We start from the raw sequence: 16,408 nt of genomic DNA, 5'->3' as shown, positions 1-16,408 counted from the left end.
CACACTTAGCCTCAGAAATGGGTGCAAGCAAATCCTGAGCTTCCTCACTGTTTCTTGGCTCTATCTGGGCCAAAGGTGCATTCTGGGCAGCCTTGCAAATAAGAATATTTTTTTAAAAGAGGTGGCAGCAAAGCAGGAGCCAAGAAAGGCAGCAAAAGTCCTCCCCTCTTGTTTGGAGGAAGGGGGAGGTGTTGTGTGCAGTGGGGGGCAGACAGCGTCCAGGGAGTGAAGACTTTTTAAATAAATAAATGATTCATTTCTTTACTGTTGATGCCCCCCTGGATTACTTTGCTCCTGGGGGTCATGGCCCCCAGGTTGGGAACCACTGCTGTAAAGTATATCCCAACATCATTAGTCCCTTTGTGCAGTCCCAGTTCTGGAAATAAAGACAGTTTCACGTGTGTGATCATATTTTTGCAATGCGGGTTGCTCTCCAGCATGCATAAAAATGCACATGGAAAACACCCGTTTCCAGTAAAATGTTGCAGTAACATGCCACAAAGAATTAGCTCTCTGCATTTGCTAGGATCCAAAGAACCCATTTAGGTTGCTCAAGAACTTGAACATACCATGTGAAATTAGTGGCTTTATTCTTTGAACAGCAGCCCCCAGGCTATGCCATATCACAAGCTGCTTTTAAGGCCCCATTGGGTTTAAAAGTTGTTGAGGTTCCTCGTCAGTAAACTGTCCAGAGAGCTTTGGCTATGAAAAGGTATACAAATGCAATAAATAAATAAATCATTTACTAGCATTATTTGAGAGACGTCCAGCTAGAATCACACTCTTCCTCTAAGTTACATGAGATACAGTTTAGTGTATTGTGCAAATGCAGTTTTCTGTATTATAAGTTTATCAGGAAGTTTTAAACCAAAAAAGAAAAAAGTGATTCTTCCGACACACCAGTTATATATGGCAGGACCTTATCTAAACAGCCACAAGAGTGGCTGTATACGGTAGCTAGCATGGATTGTTCTCATTCCGCAATGTTAAATTGAAAATACCCCCATGCCATTCTGATGCTTCCCATAAGCTCATTTCAAAACAAAACCTTGCAAAACTTATAGTCCTGAACTCAAATGCTTGCGTAACAACCTTCTAAATTTGCATGGCAATACACAAAACAGTCAGAGAGAATCAAGAGTTCAAAGTGTAAAAAGAGGAAAAAACCAGACCCCTTTTGGATTTCTTTCTGTCAGAGTTCTCATAATTTATTGAAATTTATTAAAAATCAGCCACATTCACAGAGTACTTGTAATCCTATTACTGACCTTGCCCCATACTCTGACCTTCATCTTCTCCAGTTGAATTTTTTTTTAAAAAAAATGCCTGGCTGATTTTTAATTAATTTAATAAATTTTACATTGATGTCTATTATAACATTGTGCATGCTCAGTAAGAACCAAATGTCAATGTTCTAAAAGCCAGACTCCCAGCTTCTGGGCTTGCCTAATCAGGAGGCCACACCTGACATTTATTCCACTTTGAACAGTCATGGCATCCCCAAAGAATTCTGGGAAGTGTAGTTTATGAAGCTTGTTGAGTGTTGCTAGGAGACGCCCTGTTCCCCTCACAGAGCTTCAATCAGAGCAGCTGACTGTTAAAGCACTCTGGCCACTGGAGCTCTGTCAGGAGAATAGTAGTCTCCTCTCAGCACCCTTCCCTTCCCAGGATTCTCTGAGGGAAGCCATGACTGTCTAAAGTGGAATAAATAAATAGACTCCTATTCCCCTGACAGAGCTCCATTGGCCAGAGTGGTTTAACAGTCAGCCACTCTAATTCTAGCTCTGTGAGGGGAACAGGGCCTCTCCTAGCAACTCTCAGCACCCTTCACTAACTACATTTCCCAGGATTCTTTGGGAGAAGCCATGACTGTCTAAAGTGGAATAAAGATCTGGTGTGGATGTGGCCAGGGACAGCTTTGGTTTAAATTTGGGTGAGAGACTACATGTGCCTGCTATAGAATAAAAAGGTGGCCCTGAAAAACAATCATAGTGTTCACAATGTTTTCCTTTTGGAAACTAAAGGAGCTCCCCCAGTGCCCACCCACCTAATCTCCTCCCCCTTCCTGTTCTCCTCCCCTCCCCCAGGTCAGTTTCACCTATCTTAAGCATGATTGCACTGGGGTAAATTCCATAGAACTCAATAAGCATGCAAATGATCACACCTGCCTTCCCTTCTCCCTCCCCTCTTCCTTCTCCCTCCCCTCCCCTCTTCCTTCTCCCCTGCCCACTACAGCCTTCCCTCCCTCCTCCCCATGGTTATTTTTACCTATCCTAAGTATGATTGCATGAGAGTAAATCCCACTGAACTCAATAAACATGCACATGATAAAACCTGCCTTCCTGCCTCCTCCCATCCCCCTCCTCCCCTCTGCCCTCCTCCCCTTCCCTGTGATCAGTTTCACCTATCCTAAGTATGATTGCAGGGAAGTAAATCCCACTGAACAATAACCATGCATATGATCAATCCATTCTCGGCATACTTGTACAGGATCCCATGTCTTACCTCCTGGATTAAAAAGCAGAGAAATTCACTAACAGGCAAAAAACCTTGCAGTTTAAGGACGAAGCTTTAGCCAGAGCTTGGAAAAGTTACTTTTTTAAATTACAACTCCCATCAGCTCCAGCCAGCATGGCCACTGGAGTGTGCTGATGGGAGTTGTAGTCCAAAAAAGTAACTTTTCCAAGCTCTGCCTTTAGGAAAACAGATATTTCTATCAAACTTTAAAAAGCAGGGAAATTGGTCAGCTATAGCGAATGCACCAGGGAAGTAGGAGACCTGACCTCCTCTGAGATATTGTACTGCCCTACAAATTTGTCAAAATGCAAACACAATTTGGGTTGGTCTTTCACAGTCCAATCCACTTCCTGTGTCACTTGGAAGAATTTGGTAATGTGCCTCTGAGTATATGGTGAGTGGTGGGAACACCTGCCATCTCCAAAGATGGAGAATTACATTTTTGAATGTTTGTTGGTGTTCTTCTTACTTTGCTTCTTTCCTGTGTTACTACTCTTCCTGCAGAGAATCTAACCTAGAAAATTATATTTCTTTCATTATTCATCCTAGAAATCTGTGTCAAATTTATTTTTATTAATTTCAAAGCCTTTTTATTGGTTAATGGCATGATGGTGAAGACAGCTTTTTGTGTTTGAAACTGGAGGTTGTGCTGTATTTCTATTTTGGGCACATTAACAGCTGAATTTGAAACTGCAGTTTGATGTAGAATCAGACTGATTACACTATTGTTATTAGGATTCAAATATTTGGAATTTTTAATCTTTGATTCATCTCAGTGAACCAAAGTTTGGAAAGGCCTGCAACAGCAAAGATTCCTGGGAAACAGCCCCTCTGTGACCTCTGAGTACATATCTTGCAATACCTGAAGGTATAGACTTCCTGACTCCCATGGAAATTTGGATTTGTCACCCAGTAAGAATGAGCGCTCCTTTCAAACAAAGGAAATGTTTATGATAATCTAGGCCATCAGGAGGAACCAGAATAGCTCCTTTCAAACTAGGAGATGGTGTGCATTTCTAAGCCTTTGGAGAAGACAGGATAAACTGTCAAACAAAGAAACTGTTTTACACAAGGATTATGATAATCTTAACCTTGGGGAATCATCAGGAATCTACAGCAGGGAGGTCACACCTATCATCCGGGAATTTACCAGGAAATGAGCAGGTTCACACCTTCCTGATCACATTTACATAGGGATCAGTTTAGTTAGAAAAAGGTATAAAACATGAGGGGTTGGGAGGGGTAAGGCAGTTCCTCTTCTGGGGGGCTGCAACAACTGCTTTTCTTATCAACGCACACTAGCATCTTTGGGACAATTTCAGAGCTATGGATTTGGGTGAGAACTTTCAAATCTGGCACTGGTTACAAAGGGTGGAGCTTTTGCTCATTGGGCTAGATACAAAAGGTCTCTCTCAGTCTTAGGCTTGCAGCAACTCTCCAGGAAAGGTATATGCAACTATCTGGGCCTTTTTCTTTCCTTTTTTTTTCTTCCTGCATGGGTGAGCTTAAGGTGAAAGTGTTCATAGGGTCAGTCTCTTTGCTTTAGTCTATCCAGTGTTGTTGAATAAATGAATAATAGTTAGAAAGCTGCTCATTGTTAACTGCAATTGTATACTGCAATATTTTCCCTTGTTCTCTTAATAAAACCACTCTTTATTTTACTTTCAGTGTATGTGTTATTGGGTTAAGGGTAAAATTATACATGCTCTGGGGGGGTGACGTGCAGCTAACTCCAGCAAAAGATCCTGCTGCTCTTTTTAGGGGACTTGGATTTCTAGTGAGTTATGCTCATGAGGAAGTTCAAGGTCCTGTCGTAACAATATGTTCCTACTTAAGCAATGACTCTAGCTGTTGGAAAAAACAAACTTGGCCTGCCCAAGATGCCTGTTTTCAGCCTGCTATGCTTAAATCACTCCACTTAAGGAAAGTTGGGCATGGTCAATTAAAAACATAGAGCACACCTAGAATTTTGCTAGAATGTATTTCATCTCCCATTCTTTTATCTTGTGCAAACAGACACTCCTCATGTCCAGTGGAAACTATTCTGCAGAATAGTCAGTGCTGTTATTCCACAGTTGTTTTTGGAGCTTTTTTTTAATGTTGCAAAGTGTTGCTGTACTTCACATATTCACAGAAACAGAAGCAAAAGAAAATGACTTGCTATAGGAAGCTTCACTAAAATTACAAAGTAAATCAAACATATTCAAAGTGTCTATCTGAACTATATCAACTGTTTTAATATTGTTGCTATCTTCCTGCTAAAACAAGATCAGCACAGCACATGACTTGTTTCTGTTATTTGGGCTGATTGCAGGTGTTGCCACCACTCACCATATGCTCAGAAGCACATGTTACCAAGTCCTTCCAAGCTACACAGGAACTATGAAAGACCAACCCAAATTGTGTTTGCATTTTGACAGATTTGTAGGGCAGTCCAATATCTCAGAGAGGAGGTCAGGTCTCCTGCTCCCCTGGTGCATCCACTATACCTGCTCAATCTCCGTGCTTTTTAAAGTTTGATAGAAGTATCTGTTGGCTATAGGTACGTTCTTAAACCGCACTTTTTTTTTTGCCTATTAGTGAATATGAGAATCCAAAGGATGATTTCTACCTGAGAATGTGACACCAGGCCACTTACCTGCCTATGTTTCCAGTGAATTCCACCTTCATCCCTCCCCCCCCCATATTCATATATGTGTGTCAATCACAATCCTAAATGTTCTTCATCTTCAGTAATCAAAACAAGTTCTCAATAGACATGCATCTGGAAGAAAAAAGCTTCTTTGAACTTGGTGTCTGACAGAAGCCAGTCACAAGTTCATCAGTTGTTTCTTAGCAGTTTTCTCATTAATCCACTCCACTATTTAAAAATGCACTAGAAGATAAATTAAAAGGAGTGCCTGTTGCACATCTTGCGTCTATCTGTACTACAAGGCAATATCACCCCCCCCCTACTCTAGTAATAGATTTAGCTGTGGTCTTTTAATGGTTGGAGTTTGATGTCTGCCATGGAATGGCTTATCTTTGACCCAAAATACCTTCAAAAGATATTCTGGTCTAAGCTCCAGAAAATACTTAATTTACTGTTTTTGTGTTCAGGTTTCCTTTGCAGAGTTTAAGTTGTTCTTTGTCTAATTTTCATAGATTTTAAGCACACCGCAAAGGCTGACTAATTCAGGGAATGTTCTGATTGGGAGTCCTTGCACTACAGCACCAGCTATGATCATGCAGATGCATATAACTGACATCACTGGCTGGGTCCCAGGGTAAATAATCCATTTGATTTCCTCATTCTTGCATGCTCACTTTGAGTTCCATATTTTCTTTATAGCTTTGGGATTCCCCTTGTCTGTTTTATGCACCTTTTAACTTTTTGTGCAAACATGTAGCTACTTAACTTTAGTAAAGGCTTATTAAGTAACATAATTTATATATGGGATGATAGAAATAATGGAGACTATTCATTTAATTAAAACAAGGCCTTACTACTTTTCTGTTGAGTGTACACCATCATATCTGGATACCAACAAAGTGTGTGCTAATCTGAAATTGGGGGTGAAAAAAGGATACCAGAGGGAATGGGTGGCGAACAGACACTTTAGAAAGGGAGGCAAAGAGAAGGTACCCAATAAAGGATTTTTTCAAATGTTAGGCTGTGTGCTATATTTCTATTAAAATTTATTTTGCCAACATAAGTTCCATTGGTGAACAATAAAATGGGCTGTTATTGCATAGCTTTGCTGTACATCAAGCTGTTCCAAACAGTTTTGAAGCAGTGTTATTTAAAGCATTTTAAATAATAATAATAATAAATTTAATTTCTGTGTCTCCTATCTGGCCACTCTAGGCGACGTACAAAATCGTTAAAACACAATATGATAAGATACAGTAATACAATATAAAAACAGAGTTCCAGAGGGTGGGGGCCGCCACTGAGAATGCCCTCTCTCTAGTACCCGCCAATCTAGCTGTTTTTGTCGGCGGGATTGAGAGAAGGCCCTGTGTGGCCGATCTTGTCGGGCAGCATAATTGGTGGCGTTGAAGGCGCTCCGTAAGATAAACTGGGCCGAAACCGTTTAGGGATTTAAAGGTTAATACCAACACCTTGAATTGGGCTCGGAAAACAACTGGAAGCCAGTGTAGATCGAACAACACTGGTGTGATGTGATCCCGGCGGCGACTGTTCGTAAGTAGTCGAGCCGCCGCATTTTGTATAAGTTGTAATTTCCGGACCGTTTTCAAGGGTAACCCCACGTAGAGCGCATTACAGTAATCCAAACGAGAGGTGACCAGGGCGTGTAATCATTGTACTGTATTGTATTGGTAAAGATCTTGATTTTATGCTTAATAAACACGCGTAAAGGAATAAGAGAATGAACATCTTGAATTAATCGCTAGGACTTTGGCATTGTTATGAACTTTGCTAGCAACTATTCTTATTTGCTCTCATGCTTCCTAGAAGCTTGTAAGATCCATATGATGTTAGAGATATGGTTGCTGAAACTTCATTTTATTTTCTCTGCTTAAGTTATCCAAGATCTCTTGAATTTAAAGGTCTGTGATACAGGATACAGGAGTGCAGTGGTAGTGTGTTTTGTGTAGGTTTTTAAAAATGTATTATCCAGTAGGGCACTCATTATCCTTCAGCTTCACTTCTCACAACTGGCTAATAGGCAGAGTAGACTGTGTATTATTTTCCCAAGGAGAGGGCTTCCCACCTACTCCCAGACCAGCTTTCCTTAGTGGCAGGGAAGCAGGGCTTCAGCTAGGCTCTTGAAGCTCTCTTTCTTTGCTGCCTTGTTTAATTTTTTTAAGCTTTTTTTTAAAAAAAATCTTTTTAGTGTTGTTTTGTTTTAATGTATTTTAAGGTCTTTTTATGATGTTTTAAAGTGTTTTTAGCGTTTCTGTTTGCCGCCCTGGGCTCCTGCTGGGAGGAAGGGTGGGATATAAATCAAATAATAAATAAAATAAATAAATAAAAATTTCCTTTTATTCTTCTCAGGCTTATTGGGCATGTGGTTTTCAGCTAGTGAGAGACCTATTGTTAGTTACTTTATTTATTAAAAATCATTTCTGTACCACTTTTTCATTTAAAAATAAATCCCAAGGTGGTTTGCAACAAAGTAAAAACAGAAATACCAATAAAATGTTACAATTAATCAGTAAAATATCCAGAGCTTGGAAGTAACTCATTATAAATAATGAGTTACTTATAATTTATTTCTTTTTTGAGTAACGAATGGGTAACTTCGTTACGTTCTGCTGGTAATAGAACGAGTAGTCATTTCATTACTTTTGAGCTGCAACTTTAACATTTCCATCATTACTTTTGGACGTTACTTGGGAGGAAGCGGGGGAAGTCTTGGTCTTGGGTGTGCGGGTTTCTACAGCTCCAATTTCCCACAACGCAAACGTCCAGGTAAAGAAACCCTCCAAGGCTCTCCGAGGAGATGAAGGCGCAACTCGGGCCAACCAGTGAGGACGTCTAGGGTTGGTCGGCTGGCCAGCCACTCTCCTGGGACTGCCACTTCCTTCTCTCTTCCCCTCCCCTCCGGCGCCAGAGTCACTCTTTTTCGGTATGGTCTCTACAAGCCAGGGAGCTGCAAAAGGCTGCCGGGGAAAGGTGAGAGCAGGCAGCTTGCAAGAGCCTTGCTTGGCACATCCTCTAGCCCCGGGCTGCAGAAGCGGAGGACGGAGCCGGCGTGCTCCTCCCCTGCAGCCTCTTAATTCTACCGGCCTGGATCCTGTGGCAAAGCAGGTGCTGGCTCCCTCTCCCCCTTCCGGGGCTCTTGCAGCTGACTGCCTCGGCTCCACTGCCTTCCAGGCAGTGCCTCCTGCTGCTGCGCTTGTTTCCTGGGCGCTTTAAAGAACAAGGTGGGGGAGAGGAGCGCCCAAGCTACAAGGGAGGTAGAGGGGAGGGGAGGGGGTCCTCCTTGGGCGAGCCTGCACATGCCCAGGGGGGGTCCAGCTCTGCGTGGGGCACATGTGTCCCTAGCCGTGCCAGCCAAGCCTCTTGCCCTTACCTTGCCTTACTTTGCCCAGAATGCGAGGGAAATTGAGGCGAGGAGGTGTCGCGAGAGGCTGGCGGCAGCGGCAGCAAAGGACGGGAGCAGCTCGGTGGTAAAGCACATGCTTTGCAATTGCTTTACAATGTAGAAGCGCACAGGTTCAATTCCCTGGGTGTCTCCGTGGGTCTCTCCTATTTCCAGGAAAGCTGCTGCCAATCAGTGTTGACAATACCTAGTTGGTCTCACTACAAGGCAACCTCCTGTGTTCCTGGGAAAAGCCCAGTGGGAGAAAGTCCCAGCTCCTTTTCTCATGTTTAATAATTTTTTTTTTGTTTAATCTTTTAATTGTGTTCCTATTTTTTAATTTCAAAAGGTATAATGAACTATTGAAATTTCATCTAGGACAGTGGTTCCCAACCTGGGGGCCGGGACCCCCAGGGGGGCCGGGAACAGTAAAGAAATGAATTATTTATTCATTTTTTTAAAAAAGTCTTCACTCCCTCTACACTGTCTGCTTTCCACTGCCGCTGCAGATGACACCTCTCTCTTGCTCCAAACAAGAGGGGAGGCCTTTTGCTGAGGTGCCAGAGCGTCTTTCAGGCGCACTAAGGGCAGGCATCTGCCTATAAAATACATGGCAGATGCCAAAGGAGGCTGAGGGTGGAGCTACCAGGAAGAAGAGGGGATTACTATCACTGATTCCTGTCTCCTTGCACTGCCGCTACTGGCAACGCCCTTACTTAGAATGAGAGGAGAGGGCTTTTTGTGAAGCAAAAAGAAGCAAGCCTGCAAAGAAAGGCTGCTTTCCCCTTTCCTTCCTGGCAGCCAGCCTGCCTCCCTGGGGGGAGGGGGTCACAAAAAATTTTCACCTTGTAAAGGGGGTCCCGTGCTCATAAAGGCTGGGAACCACTGATCTAGGATAAACATTGCTTCTATTTCTAGATTAATTTTGACAATAATTAAAGGGCCCATAAAGAGTAAAAGCATCAACCTAATTAAATTTGTTTAAAAAATGGATAAATGCTAGAAACAAATTGTGATCACTGTAGAACTTTTACAATAGTATCCTACACAGAGCCAACTGTCATGCCAGAACAATTAACAATTAATAATGTAAGTGGGAGAACTTCAAAGAACAAATTCATTGAAATAAGGCATATAGGCACTTGTGGTATAATTCACTATTCACTCTGAAGGCCATACTGGGTGAACAGATCCTTGGAATATTTGCTTCCATGAATCTTGCTGATTTCAAACCTTGTCATGGATAATATCTGCCTGTCATGGATTTTTTAAAAAAAACACAAGTCCCCTTTCCCTTCCCACCTCCAAAAGGTAGAAATTGTATTTGTTTTATATGTACTTCAAGTCACATAGATGTAATTAAGCAAAGCTGAGGGCTTCTGGGTCAGAAGTGTCAATTCCTAGACGAGTGTAGCTTGAGCCCAATGCTTACATTCTGAAGCAGGTGTTGGCAACTTTTGGCCCTCCAGATGTTGCTCAACTACAGTTCCCATCAGCCCCAGCCAATGGCCAGGGATGATGGGAATTGTAGCTCCGCAGCATTTGGAGGGCCAAAGGTTCCCTGCAGTTGTTCTAAAGGAAGGCATTTAAGGCTGCAAATTCTAACTCCATTTGCTTGGGAGTAAGTCCCATTGAATGCAATAGGACTTCTAAGTAGGCATGGTTAAGATTGTGCTGTCAGCCTTCCTAGATGTCATGCAGAGCAGGCCTTCCTTAATCAGAAATGTACCGTGTACCTTAAATATCTGAGACTGGGGTATGGAGAAAGGTGCTGGTTGGATGCTGGATGTTTCAGATGATAAACCACAGCATAAATGAAGCACGGCTCGGTTCAGCTATTGATTTATGAAGGGAAACAGCAGGGCTCAGGCCTGCCTGGATGTGATGTCTGTTGATTTGGAAAGCCCCTGCCCTCAAGCGTGTGAGGGGCAGCTTCTAAATGTAGAATGCATGAGAGGCTGTTTTCAAATGTCCACAGTGGTAGTTTGTCTATGCAACCTTTTCACTAAGTTATCTAAAAGAGTTAGGCCTCCCACAAGGCCAGTTTTCTCAGTAACACTCCCCTTGCTGCTCTCAAAAATATTGCTTAATTCATAACCTTAATTCTCTTTCTACCACGGTAATAGGTTTTCATTACTTAGGTAATTTGAAATGCTCATCCTATTGTCTATTTTTATGATGCAAAGATCTGTTTTCAACATACGTGCATCTCCTTGCAATGATTCGACATAATTAAATGTACTAAGATTCTGGTTCAAATGCTCTTTTAGAAATGCTGCGTATGTCTGGCAGGTAAAGATTCGCTAGCAGTCCTAACACACTTAATCCCACTAGACTGAAGGTGAAGGGAGTCACCAAAACCTCAAATCACCCTTGGTTCTTGCATGTCATCTTTAACCCTCCCAGCTTTTATAGTCTCAGGTTAGGTAAGACCTGAAATCTTAGAGCTATGATATACAGGAACGGTGCTACCATTAGGCAGAAGGAGGGATGGCAAGGTGCTGCAGGACAGAGCAGTGCATGCCACGTGGCCTGCTCTGTGTCCCCTCACCCAGCCTGCTGCAGTGAGTTGTGATGGAGAATTATGGCCTGTAGCAAGTACTGGAAGCAAGATTCAGTAGAACACCTGTTCAGTACCGGTGGCAATGTAATGACTGTAAAAAGACATTCCTTGTCTGATGTGCTCTTTGAGCATCTTGTTGTTTTGAGACATAACAGAAATGTATTGTAAATGCAGCATTTCAAGTGTACATTTGATTTCAAGTGCTGGAGTATCATTGCTGGGGGTGTGGGGGATGTGAGATGCTGTTATGCCATTCTGTTAATCTTACAGATAAAAAAAATATTCTACTACCCTCTGTGTGTGCATGCTTATTTTTAATGTTGTTTTAGGCTACTTAGATGTGCAGCAGCCAAGGCCAGCACCTTGTAGGCATTTGTTTTTTAAAAAGTAACTGAAATGTAACTGTAGTGATTACTTTTGAGAAAAAGTAAAGTAATCAATTACTTTCAGAGCAATTGTAATTGTAACAGAAATTACTACTTTTTGGGCCATGCACTTGTAACTGTAATTTATTACTTTTAAAAAGTAATCTTCCAAGCTCTGAAAATATCACAGTACCAGGTATTGTTAAAGCTGGTATCAATGGTCAGGAAATAAGAACATAAGAGAGCCTGCTGGATCTGGCCAGTGGCCCACATAGTCTAACACTCTGTCCTCACAGTGGCCAACCATATGTCCCAAGTTGGTATTCAGGGTCATACTACCTCTGACAGTAGAGGCAAAGCATAGTCATCATAACTAGTAGCCAATGATAGCCTTATTCTCAATTAATTAGTCTAATTCACTTTTAAAGCCATTCAAGTTGTTGCCATTCAAGTTGTTGCCTATCACTACTTTTGTGAAAGCAAATTCCATAGTTTATGCAATGTGAAGAAGTGCTTCATGAGTTCGTTTTATGAGAGTGGGACAAAAAGCCTTCTTGCTTCTAATAGCTTCTGACTGCTCATTAAGCTTCTGACCCTGGTAATACTTTCTTTGATCTTTGGTATACATTCAAGCTGAGCTTCTAATATTGTGACTTTAAACAACTCGCAAACATTTTGGAGAGATTTACCTCTCTTGATTTTCCCTTTCAAGTTTATGTTTACTAATCCCCTCATTTTTGGGATGTTCCCTCTTTTGACCAGGTTGGATTGGCAATTGTCCATTTACATATATATAATGAATTTGATAGCACTACGGTCACTGTTCCCAGTCATTTCAACAACACTTAGGTCTCACACCAGATCCTGGGTGCCACTTCTTTAAGTCTAGGGTTACTGCCTCTGGTCAGTTCAATGATCAACTGTCCTAGGGCACAGTCATTTCAGTATCTAGAAATGTTGCCTCTTTGTCATGTCTGGAACACACATGCACCCAGTCTGTGAGGATAACTGAAGTCACCTATTACTACAGCATTCACTCTTTTGGGTGTCTCCTTGATCTCGTTCTCCATCTCCAGATTTCTCTGAGCATTTTGATCAGGGGGCAATAGCATGTCCCTAGTACTAAATTACTCTTGTGGCCCGGTATCACCACTCACAACAGATCTGTAGAGGACTTTTCCCATTTTGGAATTTCTAGTCTTTCAGACTCTCTGACATACAGAGCAATACCACCTCCACCCTCTTTCCTATAAAGCAGGGGTGGGGAACCTTTTTGGCTCTGGGGGCCAGATCTTTATCTGGCTCCAACCTACAGCCCACCTATCAATCGCATTATGTCATTTAGATGTCATATGATTGACAGGGAGGTTGTCCAGCTCACCTATCAAAATCCCTTGCGCAGAGTTTCCAAGCTTGGGAATCAGAGCACAAGCAGCATTGCCAGCCCTATACTTTGCAAGTGTCTCCATGATTCTCCTTTCCATCTCTGATGTTGGAGGTAGAAAGGAGCCATACATGGCGGCTTCAACAATTGCACTGGGAGGGAGAAATTGTTTCCATTGAATGGAAACGTCTTCCGCCTCCTTGAGCAAGACACATTCTTACCACCCATCAGCTGAGTTACAGAGTGTGCCTTGCTCCAGCAAAGGAACAATCAGGAGCATACTTTAAGTTCCTGAGTGTTCATTTGAAGACCTGCCCTTACCCACCCCACATTTGAGTCATGTATGATCAAGTGTAGGGTGGGTGGGCATGACTTCCCCAAAATGGCCTTGTGGGCCAAATGGGGAGGCCTGGTGGCCTGTGTTTGCCCCAGAGGTTGTCCATCCCTGCTACAGAGTTGTATTCAAATGCTTGTGCAAAACATGTTTTTACTAAACAACAGCAGTGTACCACCATTGGGGCCTGCTGTATTGCAGAGAGGAAGTAATTCCAAAGAGTAGAAACCAATACAGAAAAGGCCTATTTCTGTGTTGCTGTATAATTGAGTTTTTCAGGTTATAGCACAGGTAGCAGGATGTCTTCCGAAGGTCTTAGTGGTTGAACAGGTCTATATAGGGGAAAAACATTCTCTCAGGTAAACTGGCTTAAGCATTAAACCTGCTTAGTAGCAAACTACCAGTCAGTCCAGTTCTCCTAACATAGGTGTTATATGTGTGCAGTGGGGTACATCTGTTAGCAGACTAGCCACCACACTGTGTACCAGCTGCAGGTTCCAAATCAGCCTTAAGGGTAGTCCCACAGAGTTCATTTACAATAGTCCAGTATTGAGGTTAGCAGTCCATGCATCAGGGTAGCCAAACTGTTCCTGTCTAGAAAGAGACACAGCTGCAGTACTAACCAAAGCTGGTGGTACGTTTTCCTTGGCCACTGAGATCACCTGACGCTCCAGTGACAATGATGAGTCCAGGAGCATTCCCAGAGTATGTACCTGTTCCTTCAGCAGTAGTGCAACCCCATCCAAATCAGGTAAACTCCCTCATTCCCAGATCCCACAACTGTTCACCTACAGGACCTCCCAGCAAAAAATTTGGAATAGTTTCTGCTGTTTGGAGCCACAATTTTGCTGCTGCTCCTCTACATATGAGCCTTTTCTTCTGGGCTGGTTGTGGAGGATAAGCAAGCAGAGTGCATGTGGCTGCTTGTTTGAGTAATTGCTTTGCTCTAGGGGCAAGCCAAGGAAAGCATGTTTGGAAGAAAGGCACTGTCAAGCACCACTGTAGTTGCATAGTGGCAGTCTTCTCCAGCTCACAAATCTTGAGCATGCAACCAGCAGAGGATGATAGTGCCATGAAAGGATGGATTGAGGTTTCTCCTCACTATTCAGCCTCCACTGCCTTCTCAGATCTGTTTGGGGATCAAGCACATTCACAGTTCCCCACATGGGTTTATTTATTTTAATTATTTATTTATTAGATTTATATCCCGCCCTTCCTCCCAGTAGGAGCCCAGGGTGGCAACCAGGTTGAAGACCTGGTTTTTGTTTTGTCCCTTTTTTAAATTTAAGTACAACTGCACATAATCAAAATACACAAAACAAATAAGAAACAAATTAACTTGGATAAGAAGAAATCAGAGCCCAAAAGGGATATCCCCTCATTCCTCCAAGGAGCACAAGGCAGTTTACATGACTCCCCCCCCCAAAAAAAATCTTATCCTCTTAAGAATCTGTTTTAAGAAACAGATGAGGTACAGTGTCTGCTGAACAGGATAAATGAGAACTGTTGTGGCTAGTTTGTTCCTCTGTGGGTCCCTACATAAATCTTATGAAAGTCAAAATAGGGCAAGAGCTGCTCTAGGCACTCACAGCACAAGATGCAGGAGAAATCATTCCCCAGCTGGCTATCATCCAGTTCTGCTGGCAGGGTTCCTCTGACTTGTCCCATGATTCTGACAAGCAGTGGTGCTTTTTCTTGAGAACTCCTGGGACTGAAAGAGCCATCCCATCCCATTAGCCTTTTCCGTCATAGAAAGGTTATGGGCCGCTGTGCTAAATGAGCATCTTATTAGGACATCCAGGTAGACCTCCTAATCAGCCCCCATTCCCCAGCAAGGCCTGAGGTTTCAGAATCCTCAGCTGGAATGAAGGAAAGTGAACAGGAGATGAAGCTGAACAGAATTACTTTAATGTGAAGTTTTTTATCTCAGCCAAACTTGCAACTGGATCTAACCCATTGGTTTTATTTTTATAAATTAATCTAAATAAAATAAATAAGCTACTTAATGAAAGAATCAGTAAGTAGTGTGCAACTATGTAAAACAATAATCAATATACAAATAAACAAGGTTGAAAAACAGGTATGCATATTTATATGTTTTAATTGGATTTAAGTTTAGTTGAGGCTAAGTTGTATTCCCCTGGGGCGCATTGCAACCAAATTTGCAAATTGTGCTCAATCCATTTGTCTAGTTGAAAAAACGTATAAAGCAGAGATTCCCAAACTGGTCCATGGACCACCAGTGAGCTTCATTCAGGTGGTCTGCAGTCCATCTGAGGATTTGTGATTGAAGACAGGAGATGGCACATCCATCTCATTAAATACTCATATTGATTTTTACTTGGATTTTATTGCTGCTTTTATTTCTTATATTGTATATTATTGTATTGCAAATTGAATTCTATGGAATGTAAATTGTAGTACAATGCAATATATAAGAAAAATAAAAGGAGCAATACAAATACAATTTAAACATCATACAGTGTCTGGTACAGCACATTACAATTGGTACAACAGGCAGAAAAAGCATTAAGTGGTCCGCCAAGACCATCAACAGTTTTCAAGCTATCCATGGAGAAAAAAAGTTTGGGAACCACTGATTTAAAACAAGAACTTAAAATATTCAGGATGGGTGTATCTTGTGCTACAAAGCATAATACAGTATAAAATATGCATTTTGATGTGTGACATTTTCTAATATTTACAGGGACAGAAAAAGAACTCAAGACTGTATGGAATCAGATTTTTCAGAAAGGTGTGTATTGCTGTTGTATCCCAATTCAATGTCTACATAAAATATGCTGACCAGTTCCGTTGAATCTGTTAGCAGCATTCGATTTTTAACTTTTGGAGTCTTCCCCTCTTCCCTAAAATAGTTAAGTTTACTGTCTTTGTGCAAATAATATTGCTCTGTTTTATGCCTACCTTTTAACAGATCATAGAGTTGGAAGGGGCCTATAATGCCATCAAGTCCAACCCCCTGCTCAATGCAGGAATCCAGTTGTCTCCCTAGAGCTAATAATTCTCTGGGTTATTGCTAAAATCTGCAAAATATTTGGAAATACAGTTTAATTTTAAGGGGGTGATAGGATTCTTCATATCTTTCTGGTGAGAATCAGGTCAGTAGCAGAGTATATGCTTTCCATGCAAAAGGTCCCAGGTTCAATCCCCACCATCTCCACTCCATCTCTGCTTGAGGCTTTATGAGTAAAT

General features: G+C 42.0%; 1 protein-coding gene across 18 annotated transcripts in view; it reads left to right on the top strand.

The window, feature by feature from the left end:
- TFDP2 (transcription factor Dp-2) overlaps positions 1-16,408 on the top strand; it is a 152,638-nt gene that overhangs the window by 35,240 nt on the left and 100,990 nt on the right. For 16 of the 18 annotated variants that reach the window (XR_009764081.1, XR_009764079.1, XR_009764080.1 and 13 more), the window contains 2 exons: positions 5,662-5,783; positions 15,903-15,950. Coding sequence is in view for 14 of the 18 variants with exons in the window: in XM_061636907.1 (XP_061492891.1) it covers positions 5,662-5,783; positions 15,903-15,950 (170 nt within the window). In the remaining 4 variants the exon portion in view is untranslated. The remainder of the gene's footprint in view (positions 1-5,661; positions 5,784-15,902; positions 15,951-16,408) is intronic. The other 2 variants (XM_061636913.1, XM_061636912.1) reach the window with 1 other exon arrangement.

Source organism: Rhineura floridana, chromosome 7 (genome assembly GCF_030035675.1).
Source record: "Rhineura floridana isolate rRhiFlo1 chromosome 7, rRhiFlo1.hap2, whole genome shotgun sequence".
NCBI lineage: Eukaryota > Metazoa > Chordata > Lepidosauria > Squamata > Rhineuridae > Rhineura > Rhineura floridana.
Note: the sequence above shows the minus strand (reverse complement) of the source record. Positions and strands in the feature narration are given on the sequence as shown.